General features: G+C 46.3%; 1 protein-coding gene across 4 annotated transcripts in view; it reads right to left on the bottom strand.

Annotated features, from left to right (window-relative positions):
- zswim8 (zinc finger, SWIM-type containing 8) overlaps positions 1–21,104 on the bottom strand; it is a 56,707-nt gene that overhangs the window by 15,788 nt on the left and 19,815 nt on the right. For 2 of the 4 annotated variants that reach the window (XM_080482200.1, XM_080482197.1), the window contains exons 7-15: positions 20,208–20,328; positions 18,959–19,178; positions 16,621–16,796; positions 5,735–7,040; positions 4,419–4,550; positions 4,144–4,323; positions 3,221–3,403; positions 2,925–3,033; positions 2,724–2,848 (exon numbers count right to left, since the gene is read on the bottom strand). In XM_080482200.1, coding sequence (XP_080338326.1) covers positions 2,724–2,848; positions 2,925–3,033; positions 3,221–3,403; positions 4,144–4,323; positions 4,419–4,550; positions 5,735–7,040; positions 16,621–16,796; positions 18,959–19,178; positions 20,208–20,328 — 2,552 coding nt within the window. The remainder of the gene's footprint in view (positions 1–2,723; positions 2,849–2,924; positions 3,034–3,220; positions 3,404–4,143; positions 4,324–4,418; positions 4,551–5,734; positions 7,041–16,620; positions 16,797–18,958; positions 19,179–20,207; positions 20,329–21,104) is intronic. The other 2 variants (XM_080482198.1, XM_080482199.1) reach the window with 1 other exon arrangement.

Raw genomic sequence — 21,104 nt, 5'->3', positions numbered from 1 at the left:
GATACGTGAATATGTCCTATGGACAGAAGAAAAGTAGGAATATGCTCTGGTAGTGGGATTGCGACATCGCCAGAGATCTGCCACGCCATAGTTTTTTAGGAAGTGCTGAATAGAGTGAGCCGATTTTGACAGGGATGCCCTCCTAGAAACACTCTGATCCATATTGGAAGAAAGTGTACAGTTGGTGTCACCACCAAGTATGAGGTAGTGTGTTGTCATATCTGGTAAGCTCGAGAAAAGTTTTGCAAAGAATTTGGGATCATCCCAGTTTGGGGCATAGATGCATACTAAAATAACTGAAAGTGTGTAGAGTTGTCCCACAACAATGATGTATCGCCCACAGCTATCTTTCTGTACATCTGAAACTGTGAATTGAGTAGTTTTATTAATCAAAATAGCAACACCTCAAATCTTTGAGTGGAAATTGGATTGGCACACTCGACCGGCACATCCTCTAAGAAGCCGAGTACTGTCTCCTGAGCTTATATGCGTCTCCTGCAGAGAGGCTATGTCTGTGTCCAGCTGTTTTAGGTGTGAAAGGACTTTTTTCCTCTTTACTGGATGATTCATGGATTTGACGTTCCAACTTACAAAGTTAACAGGGCGGCTGTATCCTCTTAAGTTACTCATGTTGGCCATAGTGTGTGTGCAAGGAAATATGTGTCACACATGAAACCCAAGGACTGTAAAGTACAGTTACAAATATATTTAAAGAAAAAGGTGCAATGGTATAATTTCGGTTTGTACAATGGTCCGGTTAACTCCCACCCACCCTCACCTACACGGACAAGGTGATTACAACATCCCTTGAACAAAAATCCACTCATATTGTGCTTGTCTTGGGGAACTAGAAAGCTCAATGCTTCACCCGCCATAAAGGCTGTAGTACTATATTGTACAGTGTATCACAGTCATAATTATGAAAGAGAATACTGAGCAACTAAACAAACATTGGTGTTACAACCTTTAACAATCATAAGATAAGCTATAAATATTTATGGACGTGCAAATCAGGATGTTCCCCAGCTTGTAATTACATAGAAACATTAATATACCAATGTAAATATGAATTTAAGTTTTCTTGTAGGAGAAAAAGAAAAGAAAATGAGAAGCTATACATGTTTGAAATAACGTTTCAGGAGTTGAGACTCACTCGGCATCACAGAACAAGTCAGAACAGGCACTCAAACATTTTAAACCTCAGGGGCACTGTCCAGCCTCCATACCTGGAATTATGCTCGCCTTCACATATGTCATAGCCTTGCTCGGATCCGTAAACTCCACGGCTTCTCCTTTGTAAGTGATTCTGAGGCACGCTGGAAACATTATCCCGTACCAGACTCCCTGGCGGTCGCGGAGGAGCTTTCTCACCTCTGTGAACCCGGCCCGAGCCTTGGCCACCGCCGGAGTGTAGTCGGGGAAGATGGTGATCAGTTCTCCTTTAAAACACAATGGCCCGCGGGTGCGGGTGCGAGCGCGGCGCAGGATCTCGGCGCCGTTTTGGTAGTAGTGAAGTTTAGCGACGATGGCGGGCGGTTTTCCATCCGATCTCCGAGGGCCCGGGGTCCGGTGTGAGCGGCTCTTTGTCCAGCTGCAGCACCTCCATTAGCAGCTTCGACACCATCGCTGTGGCGCTGGAGTCGGGTATTTCCGGGATGCCGATGATTCTTATATTGCACCTCCTCATTCTCCCTTCCATGTCCTCACATTTATCTCGAAGTTTTGCCATCTCTATCTTCATATCACTCACTGTATTCTGGAGAGTGGCGACTTCGTCCGACCATGTTGAAAGTACCCCCTCAACCTCTCCGATGTTCACCGTCATGTGGTCGATCTCAGATTTCAGCGCAGCGGTGTTGTTAATTATCTCCATTTTCACTGCTTTCAGCTCGCTCTTAAGAAAATCTAAATCTTCAGTGAGGACTTTATCACCGCTGAAATATCCGCTTTAAGTGAAAGAAGGATTTCTGACTTTAAGCTCGCGATTTCCATCTCTCTGGTATCCGCTGGGGGTGGGGTCTTCTCACCTGGACTCTTGGGAACACTCTGGTCCGAGGAGTTGCCGGGCCTCATGCTGGCTGGGCCAGATTACTTATAGACGCAAATCTGTCGCCATTTGTCCGTCCCCACTGAGGAAGCCTTCTTTGGAGTTATATTAACAAAGTTGTAGTTGCTGTATACACAGGAATACTCATTAAATATTGCTTTTAGTAGAGGTTCGACGGGCGCTCAAGCTAAACACGGCTTACTCCATCGCGGTCAAGCCACGCGTGTGTGAATGGGTGAATGTGATGAATCATGTGAAGCGCTTGGGGGCTGCTGTCAGCGAAAAGGCGCTATATAAGTGAAGTCCAAGTCCATTTACAGTCAGTCCTTGTTCCCAGAGCCCATTATTGAAACTGAAATGGACCTTTTTAACATTTTGATGCACTTTTGTTAATCCCCATTTCCATCGTACACCAAACCTCAACATGCACCACGTTCTGACATGCGTGGGTGTGCGAGGACCCGTTGAGTGCTGCGTGGGTGTGCGAGGACCCGTTGAGTGCTGCGTGGGTGTGCGAGGACCCGTTGAGCGCTGCGTGGGTGTGCGAGGACCCGTTGAGCGCTGCGTGGGTGTGCGAGGACCCGTTGAGCGCTGCTTGCATGTTTCTTTGGTTCTTCCAATGCCCAATGTAAATACGAAGCCTGAAAAGGGCAGCGAGAGCAGGAGGCAGACTCACCTTCTTCAGTTTGCTCTGGTCGTCCTTGTATGTGATCATGAGAGCCAGAGCCAGGTCGCCCTTCACCCGTCGGGTCCCCTCACACAACAGAGGATGCTCGGCCTCGCTCACCGTGGTCTTCATACCTGAAGACAGAACACCGGCAATGAGACGCAGAGAACATTAAGCCACACGGAAACAGAGCCAGAAGACATGTTTTACCCAAAGCCGCAACAGCAGCCTCAAATCCCAGCTCCTCGTCTCCAGGCATCTCGTTGTTACGGTTACGGCTGGGCGGACGGGAGCCCGTTGGAGACACAACTGCACAAACAATATTGGGAAAAGTAAAAGCAATGTTAATGATCCAAGTTGATGAAACACCATGTGATCTGAGCTCATACTGGTGGCACCAGCGTTGGACTGCGTGGTCCTCGGACCAGAACACACCAGAAGTGAAATGTGGATTGGACCGCTCCCATGGTGACGGCCAACAGTCCAAACAATATTTGATGCTTACCTGGGATGCACAGCACGTCAAAGATGAAGCTGGCCAGCATGAGCGGCAGCACCGGTCGGTAATCGCAGAAATTTCCATCTCTGAGCTGCTCGGCTCGCTCTCTGATGGCCGACATCTCCACCAGACCCAGAGGGATCTTCTTCAAGAGAGCCACCACCTCCGACTCCTGGTAGGCCAGCTTCACCTGGGGAGCACACGCACTGACTCAGCTTCCTGGGATTGAGAAAGTATCCCTCAATCATCAATCCTTCATCCCTCCTCCATCCATCCACATGTCTACACTGACAGCAGACTGTTCCCATCAGGGAAAACCTCTAATGCTCTATGTGATCATGTGTCCAAGAAGAAAGAGGGAATGTTTTCTCAGGTGAGACGGCGGTGTCAGTGAGCAGCTACTACTATCAGAGTTTAAAGTGAGTCAGACCAAAATTAGTAGGAAATGGAAGATAGGTCAGAGGTGTGGAACGTCTCAGCAATCGAGACATTGTTTTTTTTTCTTTCACCAAATTATTTAAGAGCTACAAAACAAGTTTAACCCAGCTTGTACACCAGGGGTATTCAATTAAAATGTTCAGAGGTCCAGTTTGACAACCTTTCTTGAGCCAAAGGCCTGGAAGATCAGAATGTCTAACCATTTACATTTTATAATACACATTTTAATGTGATATATATATATATACAAACTGGAACTGGCTCCAGCGTCCAGCGATGTATATTCAAGTAGCCTCGTAGTTCTATCAACATCTACAGCTGACTGTCAGTTCAAGGGAATTCAATGCAATTCAAAAACAGTTTGACAGTAATTATCATCTCACTTCACAAGTAGTGGGTTAGTCTTTTTAAAAGCTTTATGTTTTTTCTCATAATGCAGTTTTATGCTTTCAGGTTCGTGGAGGTGGAGGATCGATTGTGAGTGTCAGAGACCTCCAGGGCTTTGGTGGAGGCCGGAGGCCTCTGGAGCTCCAGGGAGAACATGCCAGTGCTGAAGGCCAAGTTGTGGAGCTCCAGTCGCTCAGTGAGGACGGTGAGGAGAAAGGCGGCCTTGGACAGCGTGTTGGTGGCGACCTGTGTCTGACGGCTGGTGGACACCTTGCTCTTCTTCCCCTGGAGCGACCAAACAGAAGGATCAAACAGAAGAATGCAGAAGCTCGTCTTTCCAAGTGTTCCATATTTGAAGGTGCAGGCGGCAGCAGGTCTACCTTCGTCTGCGGCTGCTCCACTTTCAGGTCTGGGGGGTTGGCCAGCAGGTCTCTGGCCAGTTCCACGGCGAGCCGGCACGCCTCGTTACTATAGCCGTGAGCATGGAGGGCTTCTGCACACGCAAACAGCACCTGTACACAGTCACATGACCTCACACCTCTGCTGCACACTTCATGCTAATATTCAAGATGAAATCTAAAAACCCACTGTAGGGCTATACCTTTGAGAACAGAGTAACCTTAAGCCTAATGCCTTACCTGAACCAGGGTCTGAAGCCCTCCACCCTACCTGAACCAGGGTCTGAATCCCTCCACCCTACCTGAACCACGATCTGAATCTCTACACCATACCTGAACCACGATCTGAATCTCTACACCCTACCTGAACCAGGATCTGAATCCATACCTGAACCTGTGTCTGAAGCCCTACACCCTACCTGAACCAGGATCTGAATCCATACCTGAACCAGGGTCTGAAGCCCTCCACCCTACCTGAACCACGATCTGAATCTCTACACCCTACCTGAACCAGGATCTGAATCCATACCTGAACCAGGGTCTGAAGCCCTACACCCTACCTGAACCAGGGTGTGAATCCCTACACCCTACCTGAACCAGGGTCTGAATCCCTACACCCTACTTCAACCAGGGTCTGAATCCCTACACCCTACATGAACCAGGGTCTGAAGCCCTACACCCTACCTAAACCAGGGTCTGAATACCTACACCCTACCTGAACCAGGGTGTGAATCCCTACACCCTACCTGAACCAGAGTCTGAATCTCTACACCCTACCTGAACAAGGGTCTGAATCCCTACACCATACATGAACCAGGGTCTGAATCCCTACACCCTACATGAACCAGGGTCTGAATCCCTACATCCTACCTGAACCAGGGTCTGAATCCCTACATCCTACCTGAACCAGGGTCTGAATCCCTACATCCGACCTGAACCAGGGTCTGAATCCCTACATCCTACCTGAACCAGGGTCTGAATCCCTACATCCTACCCTAACCAGGGTCTGAATCCCTACCGCAATCTATCTGGCTGTCCTATCTTTTACGCTCCTTCCATCCTCTAACCCACACTGGAATAGTAGAAAGCCTCCAGCTCTGAGTCTGGTTTTGCAGGTTTCTTCCTGGGAAAGTAATTTTTTTCTTTTCCACAGTCTCTACTTGCTCATCTGGAATGGTTGATTTTTTTCTCTGCAAAGAGCACCTTGAAATGGCAGTGTTGTATTTGATGCTATCTAGAAAAAGTTGAAACTAAGTGAATGAACCGATGCCTGAAGGTTCTGTGTGGTGTATGCCTACCTCCATCCGTCCCTCCTGTTCCAGCGGTTTGATCCCTGCAAAGATGTCGGGCTCGTCCTCCTGGTGGTTGTCAGTGAGCTGTCTGTCGGCTCCCTCCTCTGAAGCGGCGCTCAGGTAGTACGCCTGGTAGTCATCCTCCCCGGCAGGCTCTCCTTCTGCAGCTGCCTCTGCTCCTCCTGCAGGGGGAGCAGCTGCGCCGCCAGCAGACGCCGCCTCTCGGCGGGTCCTCAGCTTAGAGGACGTTTGCCCCGTGTTTGATCTGGTGGAGGTGGGAGGCTGGTTACTGCCAGCTGAGTCTCCATCGTCCTCTCTGTTGTTGGAAGGCTCCACCTCCACCTCCACCTCCACCTCCACCTCCACCTCCCCCTCTCCCACCTTTTCTGCAGTGCTGGGCCCATCCAGGACCAACACCACGGTCTCTTTGGAGGGGAAACAAGGCGGAGCCGCCTCTGCAGTCGCGAGGACAGGTGAAGTGTGGCTGACGCGCTTCAATTCAAAAACCTTGTTTCCACCGCTACCATTAAATTTGCGCGAATCTCGGAGGAGTGGGCTTGGAGAGGGCAGCATCTCTGGTGGTGGGGGTAGAAACTCAAAAGTGTTGCTGGCCTCTGCCCCCAGAGCCAGACTGCAGCCGTCGTCCAGGCTCAGCTCGGCCAGGTCGGGCTCCAGGGAGCTGTCCTCGCTGCTGGTTCTCCTCTTAGCGCTGGCATGCTTACTGTTCCCTATCGCCCCACAGCCCCCGGCGCCTCCTACAGACGCTCCCTTCCCACCTCCCTGTGGCAGCTTGAGCTTCCCTCCCGAGGACGGACCCGGCCCCTTGTACATGCACTTGCCTCCCCCGTCCTCCAGGGACAGTGAAACACCCCCTCCCAGGCGCACCAGCATCCCTCCTCCTCCTCCACTCACTGACAGACCCTTCCTCTTGCTCAGGACAGTCTCCTTCGGTCGCACCGCCACTTCCTGTTGTGACGGGTGACCTCTTCCTTTGTAGTCTCCTGTGCCGCCGCCCTCAACTCTAGCCCCTCCTCCAGACTCAGAGGCTTCGCCCCCCGCTCCCATGGCAGCTTTGGCTCCTCTCTGGTGCTGCACCGCCCTGGACCAGCAGAAGGTGGCGCTCTTCTTGTCTGCGCTGCAGTAGGTGATGCCCTCCAGCGGGTAGGCCACTTCCCAGTTGAAATAGCAGGACTCCACAGCCGGCTTGAAGCCCTGGAAGAGCTTATCCAGGGACTTGCGGTGTTGCCCTCGCTTCACGATCTCTATGACTTTCAGGTGCCACTGCTTCAGCTGACTCGCCAGCTCCAAACGCCTGGAAGACAATTTAAACATTTACAACCATTTTATTTGAAACCTGCATCAAGCCAATCAGAAAAACTAACTGAAAGTTAAACTGTTAAGACTTATTCACATTGTTACAGTGAATAAAACAGGCAGAGATACCAAGCTGGTATTTAAAACAAAAGTGATTCAGAACATTACTTGATTTTTTTTTCTCCAGCATTTATTTGTCTGGTCAAACTGTAAAATCGAGCAGTTATTCTGGTCCGAGGCCAAGCAGAGCTGGCGAGACCCGATTGGAATGCAAGGAATTATTATTATCATTTCTATTTTACTACTTTCACATCCAAAACGAGCGCAGACATTCATGAAAATTTGCAAACATGTCAGAAGTGGCATAAAATTCTACTTTCACTGCGAATGTGTCTGGGAAAATGGCTCCATAGCGCCCCGTGCATTGTTTTCACATTTGCAACATCCAAGAAATTTAGTAGAGATATGAAGCATGTCAGGCCGCCCGAAATTGTCACTGACACCCAAACTCTACCCCAACAGGAAGTCACTGACACCCAGACTCTAACCCAACAGGAAGTCGTTACACCCAGACTCTAACCCAACAGGAAGTCATTACACCCAGACTCTATCCCGACAGGAAGTCATGACACCCAGACTCTAACCCAACAGGAAGTCCAGTATTTTGAGTTACGCATGAAACACAATCCTCCTTGGGGGAAGTCCTAGAGACCTGAAATCTGTTCGGTATCTACAACAGGCCTTCCTGATGAAAACACATCAAAATCTAACTATAATCTCAAAGTGCGTGGCCACGGCGCTCCAATGAATATCTGATGGTTCGCCATGAAACAGGAAGTGATGTCAGACTCTGCTCTACATGCTGCGATCTGCCTGAAACTTCATGTTTGATCAAAGACCTCCCCTGATTAAATCCATGTGCCCGTATCCATACGCAGACTTAGCGCCCAGCCACAGGTGATTCATGGTGTATCAATATGGTACTGTTTTTATAACAAGTCTGACAAAGGTGTGGACAGAGCATCAATGTAAGTTAAGTGGGGCTGCCGAATCTTCAGAAAGGTGTTGTCTTTGTTTCTCAGGGTGTACATAATTTTTTGAGTGCGATGCATCAATTCATCTCCATTAACCATCTCGCTATGGGATATGAGTCAGACTTCCATGTCACTGCTATACAATCTGTGGCAGTGCACAAGGCTGCTTCAAAACCTTTCTTTGGTGAGTTCTTGAAAAGTACTTTTACTGTTGTTAAATTCCCCAGTAGGTAAATTTGTGGGTCCAATGGGATGGCAAATCCTGCAAGCTCTGTCATAATGTCACTAAAGTCCTGCCAGAAGGTGTGAAGCTTCGTACATGACCAGCTGCAGTGCAAGAAGGAACCGTCCTCTGCAGCACATCTAAAACATGTCTGCTGGCTCAGCTTTCTATCTGGACAGTCTCTGTGTGGGATCGAGAGTTGCTGGAGGAAGTCATAATGGATCATTCTTTACCTTGCATTAGTAGTGACCGACAAAATAATTTGACACAACTTTAAGAAAAACCTCTACATCAATTGTGAGATTCAGCTCAGACTCACATTTCTCCCTAGATTTATGCAACTGTGATTCTGTTCCTTCCATCAGCAGAACAAACACTCGTGGCTCAGTGGTAGAGTCGGTTGTCCAATAATTGTTAGTTGGCGGTTAAAATCCAAATATATCCAAGTCATTGTCGTTGTGACCTTGGACAAGGCACTTCACCCACATTGCCTCGTATGAATGTTGGTGGTGGTCGGAGGGGCCGTAGGCAGCTGTGTTGAACAAAGTGCTATATAAACCCAAGCCATTTTTATTATTACTTTAGAGATGAAGCAGGTTTATTTCCCTCATGAAGCCGTTTTTCTGTCCCACTGAGCACAGCTAGAGTCATTCCAGGTCCCAGAGGGGTTCTTAGAAAGGATCTTAGCTGAAGATAATTAGAAAGGTTTAGCCGGACAGGCCGTACTTCCTCCTCAGGTCCTGAAACACATCAGGGATCTGTTATCATGACAGTCCTAAGATAGAGAATTCTGTTCTGGAGCCACACTTCCAGAACCTGTTATCCAGAGACAGGTGTGTGACGTTGTTGCCTCAGATCTGTTTTGGATGAGAGACTAGTATCTAGTCTAAGACATCTGCGGACCTCCCACATTTTAATAAAACTGGATGATTAGTTCTTGTGGTTTGAGTCCTCGAGGTTAATTTATAAAGGAAATCACCAGGCACCGTCTCTTTAAGAGCAGACATTCCAATTTATGGCTCATAAACACAGAAATCTTTGACCGTCAGAGATGAAAGATTAAATCGCGGGAGCGTTAGTGAAATCTGTGGTCGTGGCTTAATCGGTGGCCGTAACGCTGCGCCGTGTGTGAGATTCATGGGACGGTCGAGTTGGTGTCAGATATTTAGGGCGATCGTAGCTGCTGCGACCTGCACAAAAGAAACTGTCGTCGACATGGAGTGTGTTCACGTATAGATGCTAACGTAAAATGCTACAAGATGTTAACAAGACTTACTTCAAGCTCCTTTTGCAACTCTACCTTCCAGGTTGGCCTGCCTCTCTCTCTCTCTCTCTCTCTCTCTGAGCCACGACCGCATCCAGATTCTCCTCATCATCTGCTTAAGGGATTTCTTTCCGAACACATTATTGCCGTGATGCTGAGGCTCTGTTTATGCGTTTCATACATGTTATTGTTCCGCGTTCAGTCGAGGTGATCACGCAATACGTGACTGCACAACACCCCGTGTATTCCTCCAGTCTGCAGACATAATTTTTTACATTTGTCTCGTGCAGTACGAGACGCTGTTGACTACTAAAGTTTGACTTAAATCGCACAGTGTGGGGAAGCCTTCAGGCCCCGGAGGGAACATTTAGCTGCTCAAAAGAAAAGATAAAAGTCACATTGGGCAGCCAATTAACACTTTTTAAAACTAGGCAGTCGAAGACCTCTCAGTTTATAATCCCAGGTAAGTTTCTCCATAGAAACCCGTGGGAAACCCTGTCTAGACCTACTCTATGAATAGGCAGTGGACGTGATCCACCAGTGACTAGTTTGGTCTGGGGTTTTCTAGAAAGTGTGTTAACCCAATTAACAAAGGAAGAACCAACTCTGAACTTAGCCAAGAAGAAATAAGGCCAGTCCAGCCGGGTCCAGAATACTGGCTATACTAGAGTACTTCAGCCTGTCAAAGGGCCAGAATACTGGCTACACTAGAGTACTTCCGCCTGTCAAAGGTCCAGAGTACTGGCTATACTAGAGTACTTCAGCCTGCCAAAGGTCCAGAGTACTGGCTATACTAGAGTACTTCAGCCTGCCAAAGGTCCAGAGTACTGGCTATACTAGAGTACTTCAGCCTGTCAAAGGGCCAGAGTACTGGCTATACTAGAGTACTTCAGCCTGCCAAAGGTCCAGAGTACTGGCTATACTAGAGTACTTCAGCCTGTCAAAGGGCCAGAATACTGGCTACACTAGAGTACTTCAGCCTGTCAAAGGGCCAGAGTACTGGCTATACTAGAGTACTTCAGCCTGCCAAAGGTCCAGAGTACTGGCTATACTAGAGTACTTCAGCCTGTCAAAGGGCCAGAATACTGGCTACACTAAAGTACTTCAGCCTGTCAAAGGGCCAGAGTACTGGCTATACTAGAGTACTTCAGCCTGTCAAAGGGCCAGAATACTGGCTACACTAAAGTACTTCAGCCTGTCAAAGGGCCAGAGTACTGGCTATACTAGAGTACTTCAGCCTGCCAAAGGTCCAGAGTACTGGCTATACTAGAGTACTTTAGCCTGCCAAAGGTCCAGAGTACTGGCTATACTAGAGTACTTTAGCCTGCCAAAGGTCCAGAGTACTGGCTATACTAGAGTACTTCAGCCTGCCAAAGGTCCAGAGTACTGGCTATACTAGAGTACTTCATGCGAGTTGAGTAAGCTACAGAAATTGCTGGCAGATGATCTAATTGGGATAAAAAACCAGCTGGTCTGGGCTGATCAATTTGTTCAGTATTTACTGAGTCTATTGTCAAGAACTTTAGAATCAATTTATAATCTGACTTACACCCATACAAATCCTTAAATTCTTTGTAGAATTCTGGAGGGAAACCATAGTGGCTTGTTGGACGATAGAGAAGTTGAAGCATTTTCAATTTGCTTAGAAGTAAATAGAAGATCACGATTATTTTGCTCCTCCTGGTCTAGTTTGGGTGACTCACCATTAGATAAGAATGCATCTGTTGTGGTTTATTCCTCGGGTAGTTCTTACATAGATACATTTACAAAAAGTTATTTAAGGGTTTCATTAATGTCTTTTGGGTTATATGTGACGTTACCAGCTTCTTTTTGGATTCGGTTCATGAGCTTTCTTCTCACCCAGTACATCACATCTTTGATTTGTCCACATGACACGAGCAACTGACTTGGATTGTAGAAGCTGCTTCTCCAGCTGAGCAATTTCTCCTTCTAACCCTCCACTTCTGTTTGAGTCCTTTTGTATTGGCTGCAGCTCTTTGGCTTCTCTACAGTGGCTCCCTGAACTTTTCAGAAAAATGATACAGAAATAAACATTTTATTCTGTTTTCATTATATTTACACAAAATCATTTTCAGAATAATTTTGAACTCTCAGCTAAAAAGGTCTATAAACAAAGGCACAACTAAATTGGGGGTAAAGAGCTAAAACCACAAGAAATGTGGTCAAAAGCTGCCAAAAACACCTTTAAAAAGCCTAAAACGATCAGGGGGGCGGCACAGAACTGATAAGAGCCACAATGTTAGAACAGGTAAACTGATCAAATTCTCTAAAATAAAATGCTGACAAAAGTTGAAAATTCTAAAGGTTCAAAAACAACTGGCAATGTAAATGTAACCCTGACATCCTAAACTGTAACTGAAACTTCCTACACGCAACATAAGGTACAGTTTATGTTGGTATATCAAGTATTCAGAAGCTGTCGCCCTCATTTTAATGGCTGGTGCTTGAGTGTCTGACGGAGGCTTCTGACTACTTCATCAAATTAAACTGTTAAGCCACTGCTAGGGCCGAGCTTCACATTATTACAGATAGAGCAACATCTCAACTTTAGATATCTGCGCTCTCTACCGCAATCAGGACTTTGTCTGTAGTTGTGGACACGTTTTGTTTGCTGTGCGGCATGGCTGAGGTTTCACTGAAGTCCACTTTGGAGGCGATTCTTCAAATAAAAGATCACGTCTCTACTGAGATCAATGCCCACTTGGACCAGGCGATTGGAGAAGTTCAGGCAGGTTTAATGGACATTCAAACGACATTAAACTCTGTTACGGGGCAAATCACAGAGTTGCAGCAGCGCGTCAGCAACAACGAAGATGAACACTGAAGACACTGCTGGACATTCTGGACAATACCAGACACCCTCTGCACACCGTCATCAACAACCAGAGGAGCATGTCCAGAGAGACACTGCTTCTTCCCAAATGTGGGACTAACAGACTTAAGAAGTCCTTTGTCCCTCAGGCCATCAGGCTGTACAAGTCCTCACTGGGGGGGGGGGGGGGGGGGGGGGGGCAGAGGACAGAAGGGAAGTAGCAGGGGCCTCCATCCACCTCATCCACCTCACCATCCTCCATCTCACATCCCTTAATGCAAAACTGTGTAATATCTAATGTCTCTTCACTGCAAATGATCCTCCTGGTTAAGAATTCTGTCTGGAACCACAGAGGAATTTAACCTTCGGCCACTTTCACTCCTAGATTCTGTTAGGAGTCTGATTCTTTTTGTCATTTCTATATCCAGCTAAGTTAAGGTTAGTTAAGAGTTTAGATTATTTTCTGTACTAAATTTTGGTAGGAGTTTTACTTACTCTTTTTGCCATTTCTATATCCAGCTAAGTTAAGGTTGGTTAAGAGTTTATATTATTTTTTATTTTTTGTACTATATTTTGCTAGGAGTCTTATTCTTTTTGCCACTTCTATATTTAGTGAGGTTAAGGTTAGTTAAGAGTTGATATTATACTTTGTACCTTTTTCTGTAACTCATCTTTGTTCTCCTCTGTGTGCTGCTCCTCTTCTATTAAGCTGATGGAACTTAAATTTCCCTGACGGAGTCATCCCAAGGGATTAATAAAGCAAAGTCTAAAGTCTGATATGACGAAGGGAAGAAGGTTTTCTTATGGGTGAGCTAACATTTTTGCCGGAATCTTTGCATCGGTATTCAGAAGGCATATTGGTCTGTATGAGGCACATCTGGTTGGGTCTTTCCCTTCCTTTGCCATTAGAGTAATACATGCCTCTGTGAAGGACTGAGGTAGTTGACCCAACCCGCAGAACTCTGAAAGGACAGAGCACAACAGTGGTGAAAGTACCCGAGAGAATTACTTCAAAAATTCTGACGAGAGTCCGTCAGGGCCTGGACACTTATTTGACTGCATTGAAGGTATGGCCTTAATAATTTCTAAATGGGAAAATGGCTCTTCCAGTCATTTAGCAGAGTCCGAGGTGAGTTTTGGAATATTGAGGTTATCAAGAAAAGAGCCAATTGCATTAGTGGTTGTGTGGGACTCTGAAGTATAGAATTCTGGGTAGAACTCTGTGTTGATTTTTAGTGGATCAGTTGTAGTAATACCATTACTGAGTTGTATCTTCAAAAAATCCTACTTTAAATTAGAACCCCTAAGTTGATTGGCTCGTAATTTATCAGATTTATCCCCATAGGTATAAAACATAGTTTTATTCCTTAGGAGCAGCTGTTCAGTGGTGAGTAAATCCAATCTAGTCTACAGCTCGACTCTTTTTTTAATATAATTCAGGTCATTTATTCTGGGCATATTGTTTGTGTATTTCACCTATTTTATAAACAAGTTCATTTTGTTCCTGTATTGAAATGCGTTTCATTCGGACAGTATACGCAATGATCTACCCACGCAGGAAACTTTGAGTGTATCCCATAAGGTGCGCTGAGAAGTACCTGGATTATTGTTTGTATCAATAAAGAAAAATGAACTTAAACTCTGCGTCTGAGAGCAAGGTTGAGTTAAAGCGCCACTGCCTGTACCCAGGAGAAGAGCCACGAAGTAACAGAGAAAGTGTTACAGGTATGTGAGCCGATATAACAATAGACTGATATTTAAATGTATTAACTCGTGTTGTGTCGATACCGATACCCGTATCGGGAGGGGGGGGCCAATACCACACTAAAAGGTATCAAAATTGGTATCGGAACAACACTAGTATTAACAAAAGACAGAAGTTGATTACTGACCAAAAATATAGTAAATTCTTGAGTATGTATGGTGTACTGGTGAAGAGAAGGAAAACTCCTTGACATTTGGATGCAGAAAACGGCAGGTGTCGCACATACCAAAATCATGGAGGAAACCATTAATGACACGGGCCGACCTACTCGCTGTGCTGGGATTATTAGAAGACCGGTCTAAGGCCGGGTCTAATCAACAGTTGGGATCACCCCCAAGAATAACGTTCTAAACATTTAGATTCGGCAGTAATGAAAACAACCGATGAAAAAAGTTTGCATCGTCCACATTTGGGGCGTGTACATTAACCAGGACCACCAAAGTGTTGTACAATTTGCCTGAGACAATTACACACCGACCGTAGTTATGTGATGCCACATCGTGTGGTTTGAATGGAACATCATGATCAATTAGTATTGAAACTCCTCGAGATTTGGTCTGGAAAGAGGAGTGAAGACACTGCCCAGACCAACGCAACAAGCGACTTGAGTCCGAGTTATGTTCATGGGTTTGGTGAAAGGGTGGACATAGAACTGGCCCTGGCAACCCAGTGGCATAAATAGATAAGCGAGGTATTTAATGTAGCATGTTTAGCAGTGACGGCAAACCCTATTTAATAGAACTAGCAATTCAAACTCCTAATAAACTGTTTAGTATATCTTATGAGACTGATAGAACTGAATTGGCTATCATTTCCTGTTAAACAGGTGAAGCTCCCGAGGTATCTGAAACTGAACTATCTTTGATCATTATTAATTATTATTGATAGCCAAACTGTCAAAACACTACATAAATACTACCTCATGATCCTTATGAGGTAAGAAATCCCTACAGGAGATTTCGTCTCAACATCTGGTAGAAACACCAGAACAAACCAGATGTGACTCTGGAGGTTTAAAAGACGCCCCAAAGTCTCTGACATCAAATGATGCTGATTTAATGTCAGTCGCTCATATTGATCAGTGAGCTCACTACTAAGCCCCGCCTCCTTGGGGGGGCTGTATCATCGCCCAGGCTGTACACACAGACACAGACACAGACACACACACTACGAGAGAAAGAGAAATCAATAAATCCCCACTATTGTGCCGTAAAACCTAAATATCAATACAAACGCCACGGTGGGCTAAGACGAGGAGGGTGTAGCACTGATGACGTGCACGCAGAACAACTGCACAAGCTTCCGGGATTTATTGCTCCGATCGCAGATGTAGTTGCCACTTACTTGTTGCCGTTCCATGATTTACCAGCAGATACATCTCAAGACAGTGCAGATATTTCTTCATCGACAGCGGTCAACAGAGAGTTTCTCCTCCAAGCTCAGCCCACACAGCCATGATGCAGGACTGACAACACACCGGCACAGGTGAGCGTGCGCACTAAAAACCAAACGCCACTCCCACAGTGCCACCCCCATTCACCGCAGTGCAGAAGCGCGTGCACTCCCAGCACCAAAGGAGAAACCAACAAAATCCCCGTGGCTCCTACTCTCTCTTTCATTGAAGATTATCTATAGAATATTCCTGTTAACAGGCTCATTTCAAGCATCGACATTGAAGCTGACAAATTTTAACATGGTATTCATGTACAGGGTCTGCAGCAGCTCACCAGGTATTCTCTTTAGGTGAAGCTCAGAAAAAGAATAATGCCTCAACATAGCAAAGCTCAACAGAAGAAATCCCAGGATCCCCTGGAGGGCCGACCCCCAGACCGTACGGCGCCGTCCACAAACCAAAAGAGGCACGTATGTTTAGCATCTTGCAAAACTAACGTGCTCAACTAATTCTGTCCGTTTTTGTTTCTGAAGTTTGTCCCCCGCTGTGCTAATGCGCTGCTCCGCTTCAGCGCTACGACAGCACGTCCCAAACGGTCTGGTTGCTTTCCCCGGTTGTGAAGTCAAACCTCAGTGAAAGCTCCTGGTTGCTCATTTCTGCAGGTGTGAGCGAGCTTCCCTCGGCCTCATGCTGTCCGCCGCTCGCCGCCATGAGCTGGAAGAGGCTCACTATTCAAATGCTAAACTTTATTACGAGCTCTCAAGGCCCTATTGCAGCTCCGACATGAGGTTGGAGGTGAAGTGGGTATTTTTTGCCCCTGAACGAGCGCCGACCCCGCTCCACTGCGGGAGGGTGAAGAGTGAGTTCTGCTAATTCTCTGAAGATTTTGAGACTTGAATAATTATATTTGTGGATTTTTTTAACAATCAGATTTGGAGGTGGCTAGCAGGTTGTTGTTGTTTGATAAATTAGGTTAAAAACCAGAGGGACCAGAGGGAAGTGACTGCACCGTGTGCCAGCAGAAGAAACCCACGGACCAAATGTTGCAGGAAGTCAAAGCTCTGACCTGCAGGGACTCATCGTGGGGTCGAGCACCGCCAGCCGCCACAGAACCACCATCTCGTCGCACATGCTCGCACAGGCGTGAGCCGCCACTTCCGACTGGCCGTTGCTGCGTCCGGTGTGTCCGCTGGCGCTGCTGTGAGAGGCCGACGTCCGGACACTGTACCACCAGCTGATTATCTGCACACGGGAACAAACACAGCCGCGGGTTCACCATCGTTCACCTGCAGGATTTTCAGGCACGACTCAAGTCTAGAAATATCTGAAAGTGCATTTACTGCTTGGAACTAAATACTTTGCTAACCAGCGGCGGCTGGTGGTAAAGTTCTTAGGTTGGCTCTTCATTATTACTCCAGTTCTGCCACTGTTAACTACATTTTAATAGAGTGTGTTTATAAACCACATTACAACAGTCTTGCCTTTTTTAGATTGAGAGTACTTTAACAGCTAGTGAACAGAGAGCCCCCTAGTGGTGAAACATTATAGTACTTTAACAGCTAGTGAACAGAGAGCCCCCTAGTGGTGAAACATTGTAGTTCTTTTAAACAGCTAGTGAATAGAGAGCCCCCTAGTGGTGAAACATTATAGTACTTTAACAGCTAGTGAACAGAGGGCCCCCTAGTGGTGAAACATTATAGTACTTTAACAGCTAGTGAACAGAGAACGCCCTAGTGGTGAAACATTGTAGTTCTTTTAAACAGCTAGTGAATAGAGAGCCCCATAGTGGTGAAACATTATAGTACTTTTAAACAGCTAGTGAACACAAACACTTATCACGACTCTTTCATCAACATACCTGTAAACAAATACAAGCAGAAGCTTCATTAGTCCCTTTAAGAAAATGAATGTTTTGTTTGCTGGTTTACTTGAAATGACAGTTAGTCTAAGTTTAGGAAAAACAAAAGGAATATCAGGTGTGTTTTCAAACAACACATCAATTCATCATTCAAAGTGTTTGAAAATTGTTTGAAAAAAACCTCAAAAAAAGAAGCACAAAATAAACTGGGTGCTTTTTTGAAGCTCTCAGGTTTTCAGTCATCAATAAATATGATCATATCTAAACATTTATAAAGACATCAAGTGATGCTGATGCACTATGGTGTTAATCAGTAATTGGTGAGACTGCTACTAATCGCCAGGGGTTCTCAATTCCGGGCCTTGAGGGCCGGTGTCCTGAATGTTTTAGCTCCTCCCAGCTTCAGCACACCTCAATCTGATGATGATGTCATCGTCAAGCTTGTGAAAAAGCCAAGTAACGAGGCCTTATTGCATTCAGGTGTGTTTCAACTGGGAGAAACCTGAAACATGCAGGACACCGGTCCTCCAGGACCTGGATTGGGGAACACTGCTGTAGAGGCTGACAGTAGATGTGTATGTGCCGAGATGCTCTCTGGACCAGAGCAGTTTATCATCAGCTTCACCACTGCCAACGAATCAACAGTCTAACATGGGGAAGAGGAAGGGACTGCCTAGATATCTTTTAAAAATAAGGGCGCCCATTTCAAAATTAAGGCCTGAATACACAGTAAACTATAACTTACTATAATTAGTAACAACAGAGCGACTGATCGAAAATTAAACCAATCAGCTTCATGTCATGTCCAGACTTGGGGCCTTTTTAAATGGCCCCTGGCCAGAGCTGCTCAGTGATTGGCTTAAAGTCCGTTCTGGTGTTTCTATGAGATGATGAGATGAAGACAACAAGCGGTAAGTCTCTGATTATTAACTCGGTCACTTCTCTTCTAATTTACCGGTTTGAAAGAAGAAATTTGGCTGAAAAGTTGCAGGCCATGTTCCACTTTCTCTAGTTTAGTTATTTTTTTGAGATTTCTTCAAGAGAGTTGATGTGTTGTTTGTATATACCTGATATACCTTTTGTTTTCCCTAAACTCAGACTAACTGTCATTTCCAGTAAACCATCAAGAAAACACCTTCATTTTCTCAAAGGGATTAATGAAGCTTCTGCTTCTACTGGTTTACAAGTATGTTAGTAAAAGAGTCTTAATAAGTGTCTCTGTTCAATAGCCGTTTAAATGCTTCCTGAGGGGGGGATTAAGAGAAATGTATCACCAGCCGCCACTGATTAGTAACTAACTACTAATGATACTTTAACTTGAAGAGTTCTTCACAGTTATCAAATGTTCCTTCGATGTCTCATTTAATAATGAGACTTGATTAGAAATGATTTGTGTGAGCATGAGGACTGTTGTGTATGTCGATTTGTGCATGCGTATTGATATTTGTGTGTCCGTCATGGGATTTGTGTGTGTTTGGTGTGTGTGCAGGGAGACGTTTCAAGTGGCTACGAAGACCTGTAAATGTTTTTCTCCCGCTCAGATTACCTGTTCATAGGTGAGGCACTGTTCGGTGAGGATCTCCAGCAGTGGGGCAGCATTACTGTCTCTCCTCTTGAACATCTCCCTGACGATGGACAGGAGGTTCCAGATGCCTTCGGGCTCTCGGCCCCTCAGAGGTCGCAGCAGACACGCCCACTCTGCGGCGGCCGGCGGCTCCGTGGACGACAGATACATGGAGTTCACATCACTGCCAAGAACAAACACACTGAGGTTCATGTGAGTAGAGATCAGCTGGAAGCTTCCAGGACTGAAGAGTGTTGGTGTGAGTGGAGATCAGCTGGAAGCTTCCAGGACTGAAGAGTGTTGGTGTGAGTGGAGATCAGCTGGAAGCTTCCAGGACTGAAGAGTGTTGGTGTGAGTGGAGATCAGCTGGAAGCTTCCAGGACTGAAGAGTGTTGGTGTGAGTGGAGATCAGCTAGAAGCTTCCAGGACTGAAGAGTGTTGGTGTGAGTGGAGATCAGCTAGAAGCTTCCAGGACTGAAGAGTTTTGGTGTGAGTGGAGATCAGCTAGAAGCTTCCAGGACTGAAGAGCGTTGGTGTGAGTGGAGATCAGCTGGAAGCTTCCAGGACTGAAGAGTGTTGGTGTGAGTGGAGATCAGCTAGAAGCTTCCAGGACTGAAGAGTGTTGGTGTGAGTGGAGATCAGCTAGAAGCCTCCAGGACTGAAGAGCGTTGGTGTGAGTGGAAATCAGCTAGAAGCTTCCAGGACTGAAGAGTGTTGGTGTGAGTGGAGATCAGCTGGAAGCCTCCAGGACTGAAGAGTGTTGGTGTGAGTGGAGATCAGCTAGAAGCTTCCAGGACTGAAGAGTATTGGTGTGAGTGGAGATCAGCTGGAAGCCTCCAGGACTGAAGAGTGTTGGTGTGAGTGGAGATCAGCCAGAAGCTTCCAGGACTGAAGAGTGTTGGTGTGAGTGGAGATCAGCTGGAAGCCTCCAGGACTGAAGAGTGTTGGTGTGAGTGGAGATCAGCTGGAAGCCTCCAGGACTGAAGAGTGTTGGTGTGAGTGGAGATCAACTGGAAGCTTCCAGGACTGAAGAGTGTTGGTGTGAGTGGAGATCAGCTAGAAGCTTCCAGGACTGAAGAGTTTTGGTGTGAGTGGAGATCAACTGGAAGCTTCCAGGACTGAAGAGTGTTGGTGTGAGTGGAGATCAGCTGGAAGCCTCCAGGACTGAAGAGTGTTGGTGTGAGTGGAGATCAGCTGGAAGCTTCCAGGTCTGAAGAGTGTTGGTTTGTACCTGAAGACAACAGGCGAGGGCCCACAGAACTTGTGCAGGGTCTTCTTGATGTTGTCACTGAGGGTGGATTCGTCTAAATACCAGGTGCTCTGGTCGGACGCTGATGGGCCTGCTGTCGGGTCTGCGCGCACACACACACACACAGACATACACAACTTAACTTTTTACAACAACCCCACTTCTCCCAGTACTTCTGCAGACCTCTTCCTGTATGTTTGCGAGAGCCGCTGGAGGACACGCCAACTCTCACAAGTGTCTTATTCCAGTTTCCTTTGAAATGTAATCATTTATTTTTTTGGCTCCGTTTCCACGACAACGTTTCATGTGACAACACCTGATCTGTTAAATAAAGTGTTGTTTCCTCTGCAGCAGCGGACACACTGACACCATGTTGCTAGTCTGCCGGGCCACCGGAGGGCGCTGTTACTTGATTTTGTAATGAAACCACACAGACGTGTGTGCAGAGAACAAAACACAATAAACATGAACAAAATGCAGAGAACAGTCATTCTAGGGAACCGATGAGGAATCGGATGATATTTAACTACTGACATGGATGACAAAACTAGAATACGACCGCCAGTCAAACCTCTACGGGTCGGCCATGTTGGTTTACTGGAGCATGAGCAGTCATGGCCTCTGTCGCCTCCATCAGTCTCTGCAGGAGGGAATCGCCACCGCGTAAAAATCTTTCCACTTCGGGAGCCGGGATGAAAACTTCACGATGCAGTGGTTCAGAGGTTTGAACTTGTAAAGGGACTCCTAAAATAGGTCTTGGCGGTATATTGACTTTTTAGATTAATTTAAGTTTTTTGTTGCGGACGATTTAAAAAATAAGAAATTAGATCCTTTTTCTTCTTGCTACAGGGCTGCTATAGGAAGAGTATTGTCAGTTGT

The sequence above is a fragment of the Lipophrys pholis genome, assembly GCF_963383615.2.
Source record: "Lipophrys pholis genome assembly, chromosome: 15".
In the NCBI taxonomy this organism is placed as follows: Eukaryota; Metazoa; Chordata; class Actinopteri; order Blenniiformes; family Blenniidae; genus Lipophrys; species Lipophrys pholis.
Note: the sequence above shows the minus strand (reverse complement) of the source record. Positions and strands in the feature narration are given on the sequence as shown.